The 18,881-nt window shown below is 40.1% G+C and overlaps 2 protein-coding genes across 2 annotated transcripts in view; both read left to right on the forward strand.

The window, feature by feature from the left end:
- The window catches only part of CAVIN2 (caveolae associated protein 2), a 259,422-nt gene that overhangs the window by 91,023 nt on the left and 149,518 nt on the right, over positions 1-18,881 (forward strand). The gene's annotated exons all lie outside the window — the stretch shown is intronic.
- TMEFF2 (transmembrane protein with EGF like and two follistatin like domains 2) overlaps positions 1-18,881 on the forward strand; it is a 180,044-nt gene that overhangs the window by 90,552 nt on the left and 70,611 nt on the right. Inside the window, exon 5 of the mRNA XM_050969526.1 lies at positions 5,829-5,925. Within this exon, the coding sequence (XP_050825483.1) occupies positions 5,829-5,925 (97 nt within the window). The remainder of the gene's footprint in view (positions 1-5,828; positions 5,926-18,881) is intronic.

The following is an 18,881-nucleotide window of genomic DNA, read 5'->3' on the forward strand; positions in this document are numbered from 1 at the left end:
CATTCTAATAATTTTCATTATCCTGAATAAGCCTCTGCAAACCGGAACCACTCTTTGAAGGTCACATGCATCCGACGAAGTGGGTATTCACCCACGAAAGCTCATGCTCCAATATGTCTGTTAGTCTATAAGGTGCCACAGGACTCTTTGCTGCTTTCTTTGAAGATAATCTTACTGCTTTCGGAGTTATATGAATGGAATGTATTTTAACAGCTGCAGAGCTATGTGATTGGTGGGCGATCCTACCGCGTAATTGCTTTTTCTTTCATGTCTCCCACCTTGCCTCTTCTCCTCTGACACTGACTGCCCTGTGCACCATCCATCAGAGAAGAACGTTTGCTCCCTTTGTCATTTAACCAATATGTAGCCTCTAGCGTCTCAAGACAAAATTTTCTGCTGCCCACTCCAGGGTTAACAATTCCACTATGGATGCTGCTGTGAAGGGGTGGATGGAAGCAAGCTTCCAAGAGGTATAGATAAAAGCATATTTGATTACCTGTTGGAAGAACACTTAACAATATTTATCTATCAGTTCAAACATCGCTATTTAGTATCTTTTTAGTTAAATATCAGACCTGCGACAGCGTTAAACCCCTGATGAGATATAATGCGGTGGCAGGTTGGATATTTAAAGTCAGAGTGTGGTTTCCTATATGCGCAGGTGCCTGAAAGAAGTATTCACAGACTGAAAGAATTGGAAGTTTTTATATAAAATTGAGATTTGGAAAGAAGGTTGAAGTTTCCACTGATGGTTGGGATTTTTCCATTATTCTGGAAGCCAGACAGGCACAAAGTCAGACAAATATGCTGAAAATGTAGATGCTTGCAAAGTGGTTTCCTTGGCAACAAAAACAATATGAAATCTTTCCAAATTTGGTTTCTCCCTTGTGTGAGGTTCAGGCAATCCAGATCCTGTTGATAATACAGCTATCTGATCTGAGTGCAGTGAAGCTGCCAGAAGAGGGCCAGATGCTTAAAATAGGGGCTGTTGTGGTTATCACGGTCCATTGACTGTCTAAATTATGTTTAGTGCATCTCTAGCTAAGAATCCCTGTTGCTGAGGAAATTGAGGTTGTCTCTGAAGTGACTTTCAGATAGTGTTAGTCATGTTAGCATGTTTCCTGTGTGACAGTAACTTGCATTCTGGAAGTTGCTAATCATGCTAACACAAAAAGGAACTTGCTCCTTAGCAGTTCTGCATTGCATTAATAATAAGAGACTGTTAATAATAAGAGGCTGTTAAAGCTTCCCTGAGACATGTGCCCTACCACATCGCTATCCCGTGGTCCTCTGGAATTGTTCAACTGTATTAAACCTGTAAAAGTGCTAATAAGATAAGAACTGTATGTGTTATGGCAGAGCAAAGAGCCCTTTTATTTTTAGCAGGAGCAAATTCACTGTTAAGAGACAAGATAGCTTTTTTCCTGTGCAGCGGTAAACTTTTTTTTTTATGTCTAATTCATTTTCCTCTATAAAGGTTTTTTTTAGTTGAGCTACAAAGACAAGTGTAACTAGCAAGTGTGCAAAGAAAAAAGCAGTCACCTTAGAAAATGAACATCTACCAGTCCTGAAGCTAAATATCAGAAGGAAATACAGAGAAAATAACTCTTTCTGAGATGTCTGCTTTTATCAAGGCCACTCATCTGCACAGCAGGAAAGAAAGAATGAGAGAAAACTCATCTTAAATGTGAACCATAGAGCAAGGCAAAAATTTTCAGCCAAAACTGGAAAAATGCAGATTCACTGACACCAAAATATTTTGCCAATTTAACTAATTTTCACGAAATTGTTCATGTCAAAACTTCCCCTGCCTTCCTCCGCAAAAAAACCCCCAACCTAAATCAAAATGTTTAATTTTGACATTTTCAACACAGAATATTCCTAAATTTTCATTTTGCAATTTCCTTACAAAAATTTTAAATATCAAAAATGCATAATGTTTAAATGAAAAGTTTTGCTTCGGGTCATAGAAAAAATTTTTTAAAAAATTGTTTTCAGTACAGCTCAAAATGATGTTTTTTTAAATTACCAGTCAGCTGCAAAGTCCATTATTTGCATAGCTCTAATTAAGATCAGCCATCTCTGTAGACATTGAAAGCAGAAGAATGAGGAAAGGCTAAGTCATTGCCATTTAATCAGGAATGTGTAAGGTTGGGTGCTCAGAGTCTCAATGGTGCCATTAGTAAATTGTCTCTGGAATACCAAATACATGGCTTCTTTGATAAAAGAGCTACCCGTTCATTTCTAGCAGAAATTAAGAGCTGTGCTATACTTATATGAAGATGTTCCCCTCTAAAACATCTCCTTTTATTCAAAATATTAAACCTTTCAATTACATGAATTGTTTAAAAAATGACTTACATAGCTATTAAATTGCTCGAGACAGTGTGAAAAATCCCTGGCCAAGTGTGGAGGTAAAATAAGGACACACATTTTTAACTACAATGAAATACAGTGAATGTGATTTTTGGAGCAAAGAATAGAAAAACGAAAGATGTTTTGCTGAAAATATAGATTCTCTCCCTCCAAAACTTGGGACAAATGGCAACATGTTTACAAATGCTCAGTTATGAGATAGATGATACTTGGCTCTTATATAGTGTCTTCCACCTGGATATCCCAAAATGCTTTACAAACCATACTTCAAAGTACAGTTATCCCCATTTTACAGCTGGTGAATCTGTTGGGCAGGGAAATTTGTAACTGGTCTGAGCGAGAGCTGGGAGTTGAGTGCCTTAGCCACAAGACTACTGCCAAGAATGGCTGCCAAAAACTGACCTTTCCAAGAAATAGATTATCATTAAAAATCAAACTTGGTTAGATCAGCTAAATTTCCAACAGCTTTTAAAGAAAACATCAAAACACCATACTGGACCCTTCTTCCTACAGTGACAACTCATTGGAGCAGAAATCCAGGCATGTTTGGTTGGCTTTATTTTGTTGTTGTTTTCAGCTTCCCTTGATTGCTTAACACTGAAGTTTTGTATGTATAAAAATAAATAAACTGATGACAATTCTACAAGCTGGAAAAAAAACCCCAATTGATGTAATGTTAACTTCCTTCTTTTATATCCCTTCCTTCGCTTTAGGTGAAGATTTCCTTTTTAATATAATTTAGATTCAGGCAATGATCTGATGGGAAATTCCTTTAGAGTAGCTCAGATCTAAAAAATATGAATGTTTGGTTTGACTTTGTTAAGCCTACAGGAAAAACATGTGAGACTCTCTCTCTTAGGTACTTCTGTGGTTACTATCATTGTAGTATCTGAGGGCTTCACAACCTTTAATGTATTTATTGTCACAACACCATGGCAAGGTAAAAAAAAAATGCTGTTTTCCCATTTTAGAAGATGCGGCACTGAAGCAAAGACAAGTAATAGGCCTAAATTTGCAAGTAATTTTTGGTGCCTCTATTTTTGGATTCTCCACTTGAGACACTTTGGGCTTGTCTTCACTCCAGGGGTAAGTTGACCTAAGTTAAGCTACTCCAGCTACGTAAATAACATAGCTGGAGTCAATGTAACTTAGGTCAACTTACCCAAGTGTCTTCACTGCACTGTGTCAATGAGAGATGCTCTCCGGTCGACTTCCTTTACTCTTCTCAGAGAGTTGGAGTACTGGGGTCGACTGGAGAGTGCCTTGTCATCACTTTAGCAGGTCTTCACTAGATCTCCGTGAGTGAAGACCAGCCCTTTAAAGAGCTTGATTTTTCTTCCAAGCCCCTTCTAAAAATCAAATTTTTAAGCTGTCTCAGGTTGGGCACCCAAAACTCACTAGCCCCTTTGAAAATTTAGGGTTGAATGGCGAGGTCACAAAGGGAGTTTGTGGCAGAGTGGAAAGTCTCCAAAATCCAGGCTAGCACCTAGGTCTAACTCCATAACTAGCCTTCCTCTTTTGGGGGCTTAGAACACCTACCTCGTAAAAACTGCTTTGCAGTAATTTGGGATCCTTTATCGTTTTGTGCTGCACCACTTTAGGGGGAAAAGCAAACCAATTTGGTGCCTGCCCATACAAACTTAAAATGCATGTAATTCTAGTATTATAGTACCATTCCAGCAACTTTCAGAATGTGATGAGTAGAGCTGGGTGCAAAATGGTTTCCCTGTCCCATGAAAACTTTTGAGATTCTGGAAAAAATTTCTCATCCTGAACTGGGATAAAAAAGTCAAAATTGTGAAAAATTTCACAACCCAAATGTCTGATGTGGGAGTGGGGCGGGAGAGAACTGGTACCAATCAATCATATTACTGTATTTCATTTCAGTCATTTCTAAACATTTTGTTTCAATTAAGCTTTTTTAAAAAAAATTATACTATAATTAACTGAATTTTTTTAACAAAAAGTCATTTTGAACCAGAAAACTGATATCTTTCGTTTACAAACAGGATCTTTTGACAATTTAGAAACTTTTCTTTTCAGAAATGTTTTGAGTCAAGACATTTGTTGAAAGCAACTTTCTCCTGAAAAGTTTTGGTTTTGACAAATCAGTATTTTTGATGGCTGCAGGTCGAGGGGAGGTGGAAGTTTTGCTGGAAAATTCCTGACCAGCTCTAGTGATTAGTCCTGTCAACCTCAGTGGGTCTACTTACATGCTTAAAGCTATCTAGGGGGTTCTGTGCTTCTCTGGATTGAAGCCTAAATCTCTGTCCTGCAGTAAATCTGCACCACTGTTCTAAATTTGAATGAACAAATAGTAAAAGGAAGACATTAAAAGTAGGTAGCAAAGAATTTCTATGCAGATAATGACAATCAAAGTTGTTACTTTAAGTCTGGCGTGAGCTAATTATTCTGTTACTATAAGTTATATCTTTATGTACTGTGTCTCCTACAAAGCACCTATCCACAGCTCTCAATACTTATACTGTTTTATAAAAAAATATATAGCATTCTGTTGGATCATTTCACAAGAATTCTCCCTAAAACTATCACTAACAGTCCACTTGTACCCCTCTCAACTTACCCATTCATATTCTTTCCTTGGTTCCTTCATGTAATTTATGGGACATTACGGGGTGAATTCAAAGCCCAATGTAACATTTTCAAATTGAATTTCAATGGCACTTAGACTCCTATGTCACTTATGTACTCACTTTTGGAAATTTTACCTTATATCCCTGTGTCCAATTCGGTGCCGGAGGGGGCCCATGAGAAAATTCTGCCAGCAAAATGAAAGAAGGGGTGGATTGATTTCTCTGTCCCTGGTGGCATTCTTCCCCCAATATGAACAGTGCTAAATCATCCCTGCCAGAAATGACTAGTTCTCAGGGCTCATAACAATACTTCTGAAGAGACAAATCTTTTGCCTTTGGAATAGACCAGATAGCACCATGAGACAGATATTTTCCAAACATTTCTTGGGGAAGCATACTCCCTGGGTTCCTCACAAGATCTTCACTTGCACAGACTGCAAAGGACACAAGTAAATCACTATGCTATACTATCAATTGACTCCAAATATTTTTCCAGGAATAAAGCAGTGGAGCTTAATGTGAGTTTTCCAGCTCAGTGTTGCTGCCGCCTTCCTTATTATGATTTTGAGAAAAAATTATTGTCAAAATGGGAAAGAACATACATTGATTTCCCCAGTTCCTCTCCTCTTCTCTCAGCAAGCACGTGTCTCTGGTTTGTGGTGTTTATCCCAGCTAAGGAGAAAAATGTTTGTGGTGGTCTCTTGTGTGAAATATGGGTGTCACCCAAGCACCACCATCTTGACCAGTGTGTTAAATTATCAAAGGTTAACATATACGTTTAGCTTTCCTATAGATGAGAATCACTTCGCTGTTGTTTTGTGTTTACTCATGGACATTCTTTTGCTTTGTATCAAACAGTCAATGAAGGCTCAGGAGAAACCAATCAAAAAGAGACGTCCACTTGTGACATTTGCCAGTTTGGGGCAGAGTGCGATGAAGATGCAGAGGATGTTTGGTACAGTAATTTTACACATTTCTTCTGTAATTAATGTCCTATTATTTAAAGGTGTCATTGCTCAGAGACCCACCATGTGAGAGGATATTAAACAATAATGTACACCCTTTCTCTTGTCCTCCGCCCAAAGTCCATTCATCTTACACATAGATAGAGACATTGCAAATCATGCTCACTTGGATTGAGAGCACTTATTTGGAAGGTTTCAGAGTAGCAGCCGTGTTAGTTTGTATCCGCATAAAGAACAGGAATACTTGTGGCACCTTAGAGACTAACAAATTTATTTCAGCATGAGCTTTCGTGGGCTACAGCTCACTTCTTGGGATGCACAGAATGGAACACACAGACAGGAGATATTTATACATACAGAGAACATGAAAAGGTGGAAGTATGCATACCAACCAGTATTGATTAGACTCTTCCTGTTGGTATGCATACTTCCACCTTTTCATGTTCTCTGTATGTATAAATATCTCCTGTCTGTGTGTTCCATTCTGTGCATCCGAAGAAGTGAGCTGTAGCCCACGAAAGCTCATGCTGAAATAAATTTGTTAGTCTCTAAGTTGCCACAAGTACTCCTGTTCTTTTTGCTTATTTGGAAGGGCAAACATGATACAGCTGGAAGACTGTCTCTAAACTGCAAGTGTAAAACAAACGGAAAGGAACAGATTAAGAAAAGAATAGGGAGGGAGTAATACCAAAGAAGGTTATTAGACATGGTGTTAGTCAGCTGACCCCATCGAAACACAATGTTCTATGCACTACCAGTCAGGCATGAAATTATGAACATTGCTTCTCTTCGGTAAGGAAGGTTGTGGATGTGGTAAGCTAGGAGAAAGCACATGATCAATTTGTGCTCATTTTGATCGAGTCCTGCCAAGCTTTCAAAGGCCTATGATTTTATGCTTTAAAAAAAACCTGGCTCTGAATCCAGTTAGCAAGAGAAATTGTGCCACTGAAAAAAAGAAGCAAGATTCTTCATGATTATATGTGTCAGGGAAAACACACACACACACACACACACACACACACACACACACACACACACACACAGTCTGAGGCCCAATGAGCAAAAGTTATGAAGCAACGGCTAAGCTTGTTTTTCTGTACAAAGGGCATGCGAGGGCAGAAAGATGTGATCAGGGCCCCAACTAAGAGGAACTGAACATGGAAAAGGGAACAAGGTAATAGGACAGGGGGGTCCCAAACATGCCAGCTTGTGACAGCTGCCCTTGCATAACCTGACCGCAGTGAAAAGGGTGTTAGAACAGTCAAACCGCAGTCTCAACAATAACAGGAAAAACCTTAAATGGGAAAACTGAACAGTTAGCTTGCTTGGCTCAATATAGGATCCCAAATAAGGTAAATAACATGTGTAACTGGCCTGCTACATTTTGCAGTTTTAACCTTTATAAGCTTGGTAAGATTTGTAGAAAACAGAGCAGCCTGTCTCTTGCATGGGGTCATACTGTCTCTCCCTGCATATATGCTTGTATGAAATAAAGGAGCCTCAGGCTGTCTGATCTAAAATCAACCGTGTGGTCAATTTTCCACAACATATGTTAGTAATAATGGAAAGAGACTGAGTTTAAAAAATTGCTTAATTTTGATTTTGTCTGAGAGTATTACACAAATCTTCTGTTTCCCAGTAGGATCTTCACACAATTATTCAGAAGTGCTTTGGTCATGCCTGTGTCAAAATAAAACCTTGTTAAAATTAATATATCGGAAGTCACAGTCCAGTAGCTATAGCTTCATATTTAGGTGAACTTTTAAGTTGGAGTAGAAGAGAAGGGAAGGATAGGGAGTATAACTGGGTACATGATAATGTTATTAACCATGATAAGCTCTGTATAATGCTAGCATTTTTTTGTTTGTTTGAGGGAACATAACAGATAAAATAGCCTAACTCCCTTCCTTTGAAACATCTATGAAGAGCAATATAACTGTAGTGCGCAGTCTTTATTGAGAGGCAGTCTTTCTTCAGGGGAATACACTTTGGGGTGCAGGAGGCAGGGAAGAACACTTAGAAGGATGTTACTAGTTAATTTGTTTCAAAGCAGAAGTAAAAAGATCATCCTAAGGCCATGGCTACACTGGCGCTTTACTGCGCTGCAACTTTCTCGCTCAGGGGTGTGAAAAAACACACCCCTGAACGCTGCAAGATACAACGCTGTAAAGCGTCAGTGTAAACAGTGCCGCAGCGCTGGGAGCACGGCTCACAGCGCTACAAGCTAAACCCCATGAGGATGTGGAGTACGTGCAGCGCTGGGAGAGCTCTCTCCCAGCGCTGGCACTGCGACTACACTCACACTTCAAAGTGCTGCCGTGGCAGCGCTCCCGCAGCAACGCTTTGAAGTTTCGAGTGTAGCCATACCCTAAGGCTGTTAAAGAGTTGTTTTGAAGTCAACAGTTCATGTGCTACGACAGATCTCTCTTTTCCCATTCCTGCCCCCTGTTTTATTTTGGATAAACATATTTCTAAGAAATAAGTCTTCTGTGTGTAAACCATTTTTATTATTATATTTCTGAAATGGAAGCAGGCTATGTATTGAGAGCCTAGATTTCTTTCAAATACACTGGGACTGAATTTCAGAATTTGATATGAACCAAAGTCAATCACATTCCTTCATATCCATACACACAGATTTAGTGTGTGAAAAATAAATGCTCCAGATTAGGTGAAAAACACACATCCGTTTATTATTTGATTGGTATTTTTATGTTTATCTAGTTTCAGAAACAAAACTTCTTTAATTATCTTACTTCACTGATTAGCTTTGTGGAGTCCAAATTAGGTCAATGGTTACTAGCAAGCATTGAGAACTGTTATTGTGAGGAAATTAGCCTTGAACTTTCAGTTTGTCGTATCAATCAGAAACTGTTCCGAAGCCCTGGGGTTGGTGCTTGATTCACTCTAAGAGGAAAGCAGGCTGGTAGTAGAAACTGATCATAGAGAGCTGTAGATATGAAGCTGGCTGCTTGCCACTTGCCACACTTCTAGGATGTCAGAGTAGATCAGAGAAGAGAGCACAGGTGTGATAGCAGATGTGCCTGGGATGCTAATGATTTAAAAGGACAATTAACATTATTCTCCATTGCTACAGTCTGCTTTTTTTAAGTCCCTTGTTCCTGTTTTAGCTCTATTTTGTCAGTCATTGTCAAATGCCACTCAGCTCAACAGAGCTATGTGTTGTCACTATTTTTAAAAAATTGTTTGACTTGTAAGACATTTGATCTATTAATGGCCCAACTACTGGGATTGTGTTAGGAGGCACGTTGCTGTGTGACAGATTATTTAAACTGATAGAATAAGTGTGGCCATTTTCTGGACAATTTGGAGAAATTTGTAATAAACAGGTAGATTTCTGCACGCATATTAGACCATTTTACATTCTGCTGGTGTGTGTGTGTGTGTGTGTGTGTGTGTGTGTGTGTGTGTGAGAGAGAGAGAGAGAGAGAGAGAGAGAGAGATCTGGCATTCCATTAGTGAACATCTTTACTGTGTTAAGAACAAAGACTATTCAGTTTGAAGTCTTTAACATCTTGCTTCTTTTAATCTGTGAAATCTTCTTGTCACTAAGAGGATCGTGTATTACTGGCACTGTTCCCACTTTTAATGCACTTTGCACCAGTGGGCTTCATGAATATTTAAAGTAGGGCAGTGGCTGTGCTCTTTAGCACTGGATTGCAATCTATTGGTAAATCAGACGTCGTGTTGCTTACTTTGGGTTTGTGTTTCTGAGCTTGCTAAGGAGTAATTGACTTTGCAAGACAGGGCTACTCAGTGTAACACCTGAGAGAGATACAAAAGAAAATGGAGAATGAAACATAAGGTTCTGAACAGAGTAAAGTATTTTTGAGATTGTCCAAAAAGCATCTGATGACATTATTAAACTCTCAGCCAGTGTATAAATAGTATATATTAAATGGAGTGCCCTTTGATCTGGTAAAGTGGCTTAGTGTCAGTGTACAACCATGTCAAAGACCCAGATTTAAGTCTTAATCTCTTGCTTTATAGACCACTGAAGGAGCAGGCATTCTTCCTACACTATTCTAGTCATGGTATGGAAAGAGACGAAGCAAGGTCTTAGATGTGTCCATTTAAGTGGAGTGATGTAACTAATAGAAATAAACCTTATAAATCCGCAGAATTTCCATAGCAGAAGAGATGGGGAAAGGACTGGAGCATTTTCTTAAATCACGATTAAAAGCTAAAAACCTCTGATTCGTAAAGTGAATCAAAGTCAAAATGATGTATCAGGGTTAAGTAATACCCTTTTCTTTTGCATTTCAATTTCAAAGTGTAGTGGGCTTGAGCACTGCGAAGTCCATAGATTGTGCAGAATAAGACACAGTTAAAAGACTTGAACAGCTGTATAATGTTTACAACAGAAAATAAACTCCTCTCCCCCAAAACATACACATTCCTTCCTAAAGGTATTAAGCAAAGAATTCTTTATCTCATATTTCATTTCTAATCACTAATATATATTGTGTAAATTCTACTAAAGGGGAAATGAACAAACCAGCTCGCAAAAGACACATATCAATATGTTTAAAGTGCATTCTCACGCAAATAAACTGTATTATAGATGATAGATATTTGTACAAATATGATGCACCTGTCAAAGCAACTACTCCTAAAATCAATAGCTCTCAATAAATCAATATTTATCTTTATTATAGTAAAGAAGGAAAATGTAAAGGAAACTAATATCTGATTTTGTCGGCTTCCCAATCCACACAGCAATTAGGTCAGTCAGCATTGGGTCCCTTCCCTCTTCAATCAGTTGCTCTCAACCAGAGCATCTTAAAAAAAAGATGTACTACTGATTTCCTTATAAGTGTAACCCTTCTGCCCCTCTGAGTTGGCAGCAACAAGGGCCGGGTTCAATATCCAGGGGTTCCGTTGAATAACCCAATGCCAAACCAGCTCGAGCCCCCACCCAGTGACCTGGGAAAATCTTACACACCCCCCTAGGCGCCTCAAAGAGGCAATGCTTCCCCTCCCGCAAGCACAGAGTCTCGGTGTAGCAGAAAAGGTTTAATACATGAGATAAACAACAAACACTAAATTGGGAAAAACACCTCAACTAGAGTTCATAGACCAAACCGTGAGCAAAGACACAGCCCAGGAAATTGGGCTGTGTCCTCTTTCCTGGGCTCTTGAGTCCAGCAACCCCCCAAATCACCCACAGTCCCAAAAGTCCCACAATCCCAAAAGTCTCTGTCCTGGGTCAGTGCAGCCCCAAAGTTCGAGAGTCTATCTGCAGAGGTCCCCCCCTCAGCCTGGGCAGAAAGGGGCACCTTACGTGTCCGGGGCCAACTGCCCTGCCTCTCCGTGGGTTCTGCTCCCGCCTTCTCCACGAACTGCTCCGCTTTACCAGCCGCTCCACTCTGCTCCTCCAACCGTCCTTACAAACTGCTCCGCTCCACCAGCTGCTCTGCTCCACCAGCTGTCCCGTGAGCTGCTCCAGTTGTCCCTGCAAACTGCTCGCTCTGTGGGCCGCAGCACCCGTCTCACAGCTACTCCGCTCTGCCAGCTGCCCTGCTCCACCAGCTGTCCCGTGATCCGCTCCAGCCGTCCCCACAAACTGCTCCACTCCGCCAGTGGCTCTGTTCCACAGTATAGCTTTGGGCTCCCCACTAGTTAGCACAGTACTCAGTGCTCTCAGCTCAGTAATTTCAGCTCTTTAGTGATTTTCAGCTCTTAGTGATTTCAGCTCATAGTAGGGGAGCCCCAGTGCTAGTGCACCATTAGCCCAAAGTGAGTTCAGCTCAGTAACCTGTATTTAGATTCTTAAGGGAATAAAAAAATCAACTCTGACATTCCACAGTGGAGAGAGGAGGGGCTAGAACTGGTGCTTCTGGCTCCACAAGGAGACTGCACCACTAGACACAGATATCTGTCCCCAGCCTCTCTCAATTCACTGGGTTTTGGAACCCATGTCCCTTGTCTAGCAAGTACCACCCAACTGAGGGTGAGTCATTTGTCACCAAGCAGTCCCACAGCTCGGCAGTCTGGGATAGGGTAGGCGTGCCTATACAAATACACTCTCTGAAATTCTTTCCACCAGATGTCAGTGTAGAGCTTATCCTGACACTGCTTACATAAGGTACTAAAAGGTAGTTTGAAAGCCTACATACATTACAGGGGTATTGACTGCTTCATGTTCAGCAGTGTGTGTAATAACTATGTGTGACCTACTTGCAATGGATTCAGAAGCAACCAGCTACTTTCGTATCTGCAGTACCCTGTGCATTTTATAGTACTGTGAGGTTATAATGCTTCATGTTGCTTTTTCTTGCTCCTCGGAGAGAAATTAGTTATTCGTTCAATGTCAGATATACTTGTAAAATGGTATTAAGTAAGGGAGAGTTAGCACAATGTAGAAACTTCACTTCTGCAAAAGTTTGTGGTGGTCCACAATCTCAGGGGGAATATAGTGTAGATATACTAACAGTAACTTTAATCCAGCTAGCATGGCTAAAAATAGCAATTAGGATGCAGCAGCATGGTCTTCAGCATGCACTGTACAAGTCTGTCCAGAATCCTGGGGATGGAACTTTTAGAATACTGGGAACTTGGTTCCACATCCGGCAGAATTGTTTTGTTTTACATTTTATGCTGTTTTAGTTCAGACCCATTATTTGCTTCTCAATTCGACTAAAATTCTCACAACCATGTAGGTGACTTTGGATCCTAAGTCTCATTGCTCCTAAGTGCCTCAGTCTCTTTTGAAAATGGGACTTAAGCTTTTAGACTTTTGAGAATTTTGCCCTTCCTATCTATTAAGTTAGTACACTCCTTTAGTGGAATGTATTTTTCCTTTTAGAAGATTGTGTTTGTTTGTACAAAGTTCTGCCCTTGCAGAGTCAAAGGATTTATTTTCCTAATAACATTCTTTTAAAAAAATACAATAATGAACCTGGCTTTAACAGAAGCTAAGACTGTCTAGAATTACTTATACTTCATGTTGTTTTATTGTCAATATACTTTAGAATGTCCTGGTAAATAATTTAGTCCACCCTCAAAGAAACTGACAATATTTTCTCTATTGGGGAAGTCTCTTATGTAGACAATATTTCATGATTTTCAATTTTCCTGAATAAATCATAAACCACATTTTGTTCTGTTTGTATCATTCACTACAGTCTGTTAGGGGACCCTGTATTTGATACATAAATCTCTTGTCCAAATTGTAGATGCTCAAACATTTGGTTCAGTGGCAAAAAATGGCATAAAATTATAGCAAGAGCTCAATATGTGTTCTTGTATATAACCCAAAACAATAACATTAGATAGTAAAGCTAAAGGATTTGTTGTGCATACTTGATTTTTCAGATGTTAGTGCCATCTCTGCTCTCAACCTCCTGGGTTGAAATGCTGGTCCCACTGAAGTCAATGGGGAAGTTTTGCCATTGTCTTCACTGAGGCTAGAATTCCACCACACCACTGTAAATATGGAGTAACTTCTCATTAGAGTCAGGGTTACACTAGTGTTAATGAGAGCGGAATTTGGCTGAGTGTAAATCCAGAGTAACTTCATTGACTGCAGTGGAATTATTTTGTGATGGTGAAATTGATAATAGAATTTAGCTCACTGACTGCTTGGATTATTTCCAGGTAAATACCAATTTCTGAATAGCTAAAACTTGCTTATAAGCATTCAGAGGTTTTTTTGTTTCATTTCTTGTCACGATACTCCCCTGCCTGATTCACAGTGGCTAAAAGTCTCCCATTGCTTTCAAATGGGGAATCCAAACCCAACTGCTGCAGCCAACATGCCTGCCCCCATTTGGCATATGTGAGCTAAACAGGAGACAGTAAAGAAACAGAAAGATGTGTGTTTGTAGAAGATGGTAGAGAAGGAGAGTGTCTGGAGGATACTAAGTTAATATCAAGGAGGAGAAAAAGAATGTGAGGTTCAAACGACTCTAAGGAAGAAAAAAGAAAATATGGGTGGCAGATGAATGTAGGGGACAAGTGGGGAACAGGAGACAGAGAGAACAGAGAAGGAGAATGTGAGGAGACAGGAGACTGGGAGAGGCGGCAAGAGGGGAGGGATATTCAGAGGGATAGAAAGACAGCTCCTCCACCCCCCAGGGCTAGGAGAAAGATACATGGAGTCTCCTACCCCATAGCCCGCAAGGAGGCCTTTTGTTTTTGTACGTGCACTTGTATGTATTGAAGGTTAATATTTCCCATCCAAAGTGTGCTGGCTGAGAGAGACATTAATGATACAAGAGACAGCTGGATAGCGTCTAAGGGAGCAGTTCTACTGGCATTTAGATCTTGGTATTGGACTGCATCAAAATGGCAGCTGAGCTACGCTCATTATAATGGTGTGCACATGTGGTCAAGCACTGTGCAAGGAAATCACATGCTTCTCTGTGCCCTGATTCAGTTTCCATGCACAGATGAATAAGTAGTCTATGGGACAACAAGAATCCATTTCCGTTCTCCTGTTAAACTGGGCACACGGTGAACATTTTCTTACTCTTTATGAAGGCTCTGTGTCAAACAATGACTGAGCTTTTTGATCCTAAGTAGCAAAATATCTACCAAATGGTTTACTGCAAACCTTTACTAACATTTTTTTTAAAAAATTGTTTTGGCAGTCTGTTTTCTACTCTGAATGTACCATAGGGCATTGAAAAAACCAGACCCGACATCTGCCTTTTTGTGCAACATAAACAAAAGGATCCGTTTTGGCTTTGTAAGGGCAGAGCTCTGTGCTGATTGTACAAAGCTGAAGCCACCACTTTATTATGTAACTGTGTGTCTAGGAGAAACTTGCCTCACAAGATTGTGAAAGTGCACAGAGAGGATAATATGAGAACGCACATCAAACATTAATGAGCATTGACACATAATCTTCTGTGTACATCAGGGCATTACAGCACGAAAAAACAAGCATAAGGACCTTGGACAGTAATGCAGTTTTGCACCTATTTTCCCTGTCTAATTTTTTATTTTTTAAAAAAGCTCTCCCCATCTCACATGCCCTGCATTTAGCCAGAGTCATGGCCCTAGCAGTAAACTGACTGGTGCCTTGATGACGGCCTATTTAGTTGCAATAAAAAGCCGATTGGCCTAATGTGCAATCAAGAAAGAAGTGACATTTATTGCTTCAGTTTTATGATGCTGTGAACTGAGCAGGATTTGGAGCATTATAGTGCCTTCAGGGGGCAGGAGATCACAAGCAATGAATCATATTTATACCTTTTTCAATTTCCTACTAGCATTTTAGCAATAAATAGATTGTGTTATTGAGTTTTATGTAAGTATGTTTAAGAAAGTAGGAATGCAACTTTGTCATCTGGAAATACATGGGTTAGCTAAATAGAGCAGCCGGGAATAAAAGTCTGTAAAAAGCTAGGGAAACACTGTCCCTTTTTCTGTCAAACATCCCAATAGCATGTTCCATCTTCCCCCATCCTGCTTTACGTTAAACTATTAACTTAAAATTACACCCTTGGTGGAAGGTTGCGGGTTTGTTCATACACCCATGAGGGAGGAGGAAGGCCACAGTTTCATTCACAAAACTCAGCCATTTTTTTTAAAAAGGGCATTAAATATAAGCGTGACAAGAAATAACATGGACAATAGAATATGGTTGATGTCTACTGTTTGCAAACCACTGCAGGTGTGGAGTAACATGTTTCCTGTGTGGTACTGGACAGAAGCACAGCTATTGTCCTCCCTTGCCTTCCTCCTAAATGTTAGACAATCCTGTTTCCTTCCTGGGTAAAGACTTCCTCATAGAGCAAGAGTGTTCCTGTGGATGTCAAACCATAACTACAAGCCCATATGCAGTATTTCTGTTCCTGGTTCAATCGTATCTACCACAAACTTCACCAGTCTCTTCTTACTCGGCCATGCATCCTCTTTTAATGCTTCTGGATATAACTAGTTGAAACTGAACACATCCTCACCAGAATCAAGACAGTGGGTGCTATTCAAGCAGAATCACTGTGGTTACCCTGTCACCAGCACATCCTCTCCAGCAAACAATGCCTTACATGCACAGTAACAAGGAATCCCTTTTGCCTATTTGGCTCAGCTACATTTGTACTTTAACTTGACCCATTCTTTGGTCCTGAAGAAGTGTGGTTTCCTTATCATCTGTTAAGCTTGGCATGATGAACTTCTCCATGAGACAGTAAATATCATTCATTCATCAATCTTTCCTATCCCCTTAATGCTGTCTTTCTGGATCCCACAAAGTCTTCTGATGCCAACCAGCCAACTCCTGCTTGTTGTGTGATAATAAAGAGAAAAGAGACAGCATGTTTCATTCACTGCCCATTGCTGAATAATAATGCTGAGCTTTGTTTAGGGCTTTTCATCCATAGATCTTAAAGCACTTTACAAAAGAGGGTGTCATTATCCCCATTTTACAGAGGTGAAGAGACTTTCTCAGGGTCACACAACAAGTAAGTGACGGCCATTAGAACCCAAGTCTCCTGACTCCCAGGCTGAGGGCCTATTGACTGCAACAAGTTCTGACTTTTATCAACATCCTTCCTAGATCTCTTCCAGACAGCAGTCCCATGCTGGCCACTATAGAGGGTGAAATGTAATTACTGCAGATACAGAAATACTACAGGGTAAGTGCAAGGCCTCGAGGAATGTAAAGATAATCCTGTGAAAATTTCATTAAACAGCTAGACTGGATTTTAGACTGATCTTGAGTCAGATCAGGAACACTCCATTTTACCTCCCCCCACATGTGGGGGGGCAGCCATCTTTTAGCATCGCTTCCTTGGATCCCACAGATGGCTCTCCTCGAAGTCGGGATTTGCTCAGGGAATGAGGGGTGGGAACTCGAGTTGGAAATTGGAAGCAGATGGCCCGAAGTTGATTGGGGTGGGGCATTTCATTCCCCTTGCAACTCACTCCTCACTGCACTCCGGGGAGATTACCAGGAAAAAGCAAGAAACAAGGTGGGTGAGGTAATTTCTTATCGTTTGAGCTTATACAGAGCTCTTCTTCAAGTCTCTGTGTAAGATCAAAAGCTTGTCTCTTTCACCAACATCCAATATCCAATAAAAGATATTACCTTACCACCTTGTCTCTAATATCCTGAGACCAACACAGCTACAACAATGCTGCATAGGAAAAAGAAATAGAGCAGAGCTGTTCTGCAGTGGTCCTGAATCCCCTTTTGAGGGGTGTGCCCAGGGCAGCCAGAAAGGGAGGGCAGATTGGGACCCAGAGCCAGTGCACATGGGATCTTGCAGAGCCCCTTGGAGGAAGACATTTAGAGGACATGTCCCACTGATTAATTTAGGGGGCGTTCCCACACTCACAGAGCAACTGGGGATGAATGCTACAAAAAGATTATTGCAGAGATTTCCTTCCACTTAGCCCCTTCCCACAGGTTTTAGGGGAGGGGGCAAACTGGCCTCCCTACAGATCTTTCAGACCTCAATTCCCATGGAGTGCCCTAATGCTCTTCTCCTAGATGGAAAGACAAAGTGATTACATGAAAGAACAAAACAAAACTTTACCTTTGACTCCCACCTTTTCAGTCCTGCAGCACTGTGTGAGCAAACCTAACCTTTGAAAGCCTGTAACCATTTGCAGGCCTACATGACAAGGCACTTCATACAATTAGGTATCTTTTTCTTGATTCTTTTGTATGTTGCAAATTAATATGAAACATGGTGACTAATTGCAATGGTTCGTGTTACTTAACTGGATTCAAAATACGAGTGAACATCCTAGCAGTCCAAGGCACACACAGCAATAAAAGATCCATGCGATAAATGTTTACGCAGAGAGAATATTGCTAGTGCTTTGGTTTAACACAGACTGCAGCAATGTGAAGGACACATGAAGTGTAGGCATAACGTACAAATGCATTTTTTATTCTCTGTGCTTCATACACTGTGTACCTGCTCATACTCGAATTTAGGATGTGCATGTAATTTGGCTGTTCTTATTCCTGCCAAATTAGTATACAGATTTATTTATTTTTGCCATTCCTTTTCAAAAACCTATCATGACCTATGTAGTTATCTGGTTTCTCTGTGTGTACTGTATGTCCCCGCTTCAGCACAGGCTGTATACACAACTTTGTCAGTTCACTTTAAAGTGAAACAATATTTTAAAAAATAAAATAAGACATTTATTGTGCCCTTAAGATGATAACATACAATCCAGTATACCATTAAGGGCACCAGAGACATGTGTAAGCTAGATGAAGGTTGTATTATAATTGGTACTTTGAATTGTAAGGGGGAAGCAAAGGTGAAGATTTAATACAAGGGGGTGTTTTTGGTTGGTTTATTTTGTTGGAAAATGTGATAAAGAACATTACAAAACAAATGAAATGAGAATTAGGGCTCAGTTTTCAGTGTCTTGCATAGTGGATTACCTATGTAGTTCTCATTAGCTGTCTGCACTGGAGCCATAAGTATGTGGGGCCATATCCTCAGCTGTATAAATCGGTGTAGCTCCATTAATGAAGCTAGCTTATGATTTAAATGTAATTACTCACACGAGTATAGTTTGCGTGTGTGTGTAAAATCAGACGACAGACACTTTCTATGCAAGGCTGCCATAATTAATGAATTTTTTTAAATCCATACATTTTTCTTTAATGTTGCCAGTGACTTCCTGCTATTAAAAAGCAGAAGCATGGCAGCTGTACAATTATTATTCCAGCTCCTGGCGCTATACTACAGCCATACTTCTCTATTACATTGTATTTGGTATGCAAGGCAGGGCAGCAATAAATATATTCACCATTTTAGTGCATTTTAGTTTGACATATGTCCAGTAAACAGCATTTTGGTCTATCGCAGTCAAAAAAATCACTTGATTATTCAGTGCTTCTTTCTGTTACGATGCTTTGGGGTCCTTCAAATCATTTTCATTATGTACTATATAATAATAACAATCTCTATGCAGTGTCCTGAAAATTCCTTCCATGGTGTGTGTG

The sequence above is a fragment of the Gopherus flavomarginatus genome, chromosome 10, assembly GCF_025201925.1.
Source record: "Gopherus flavomarginatus isolate rGopFla2 chromosome 10, rGopFla2.mat.asm, whole genome shotgun sequence".
NCBI lineage: Eukaryota > Metazoa > Chordata > Testudines > Testudinidae > Gopherus > Gopherus flavomarginatus.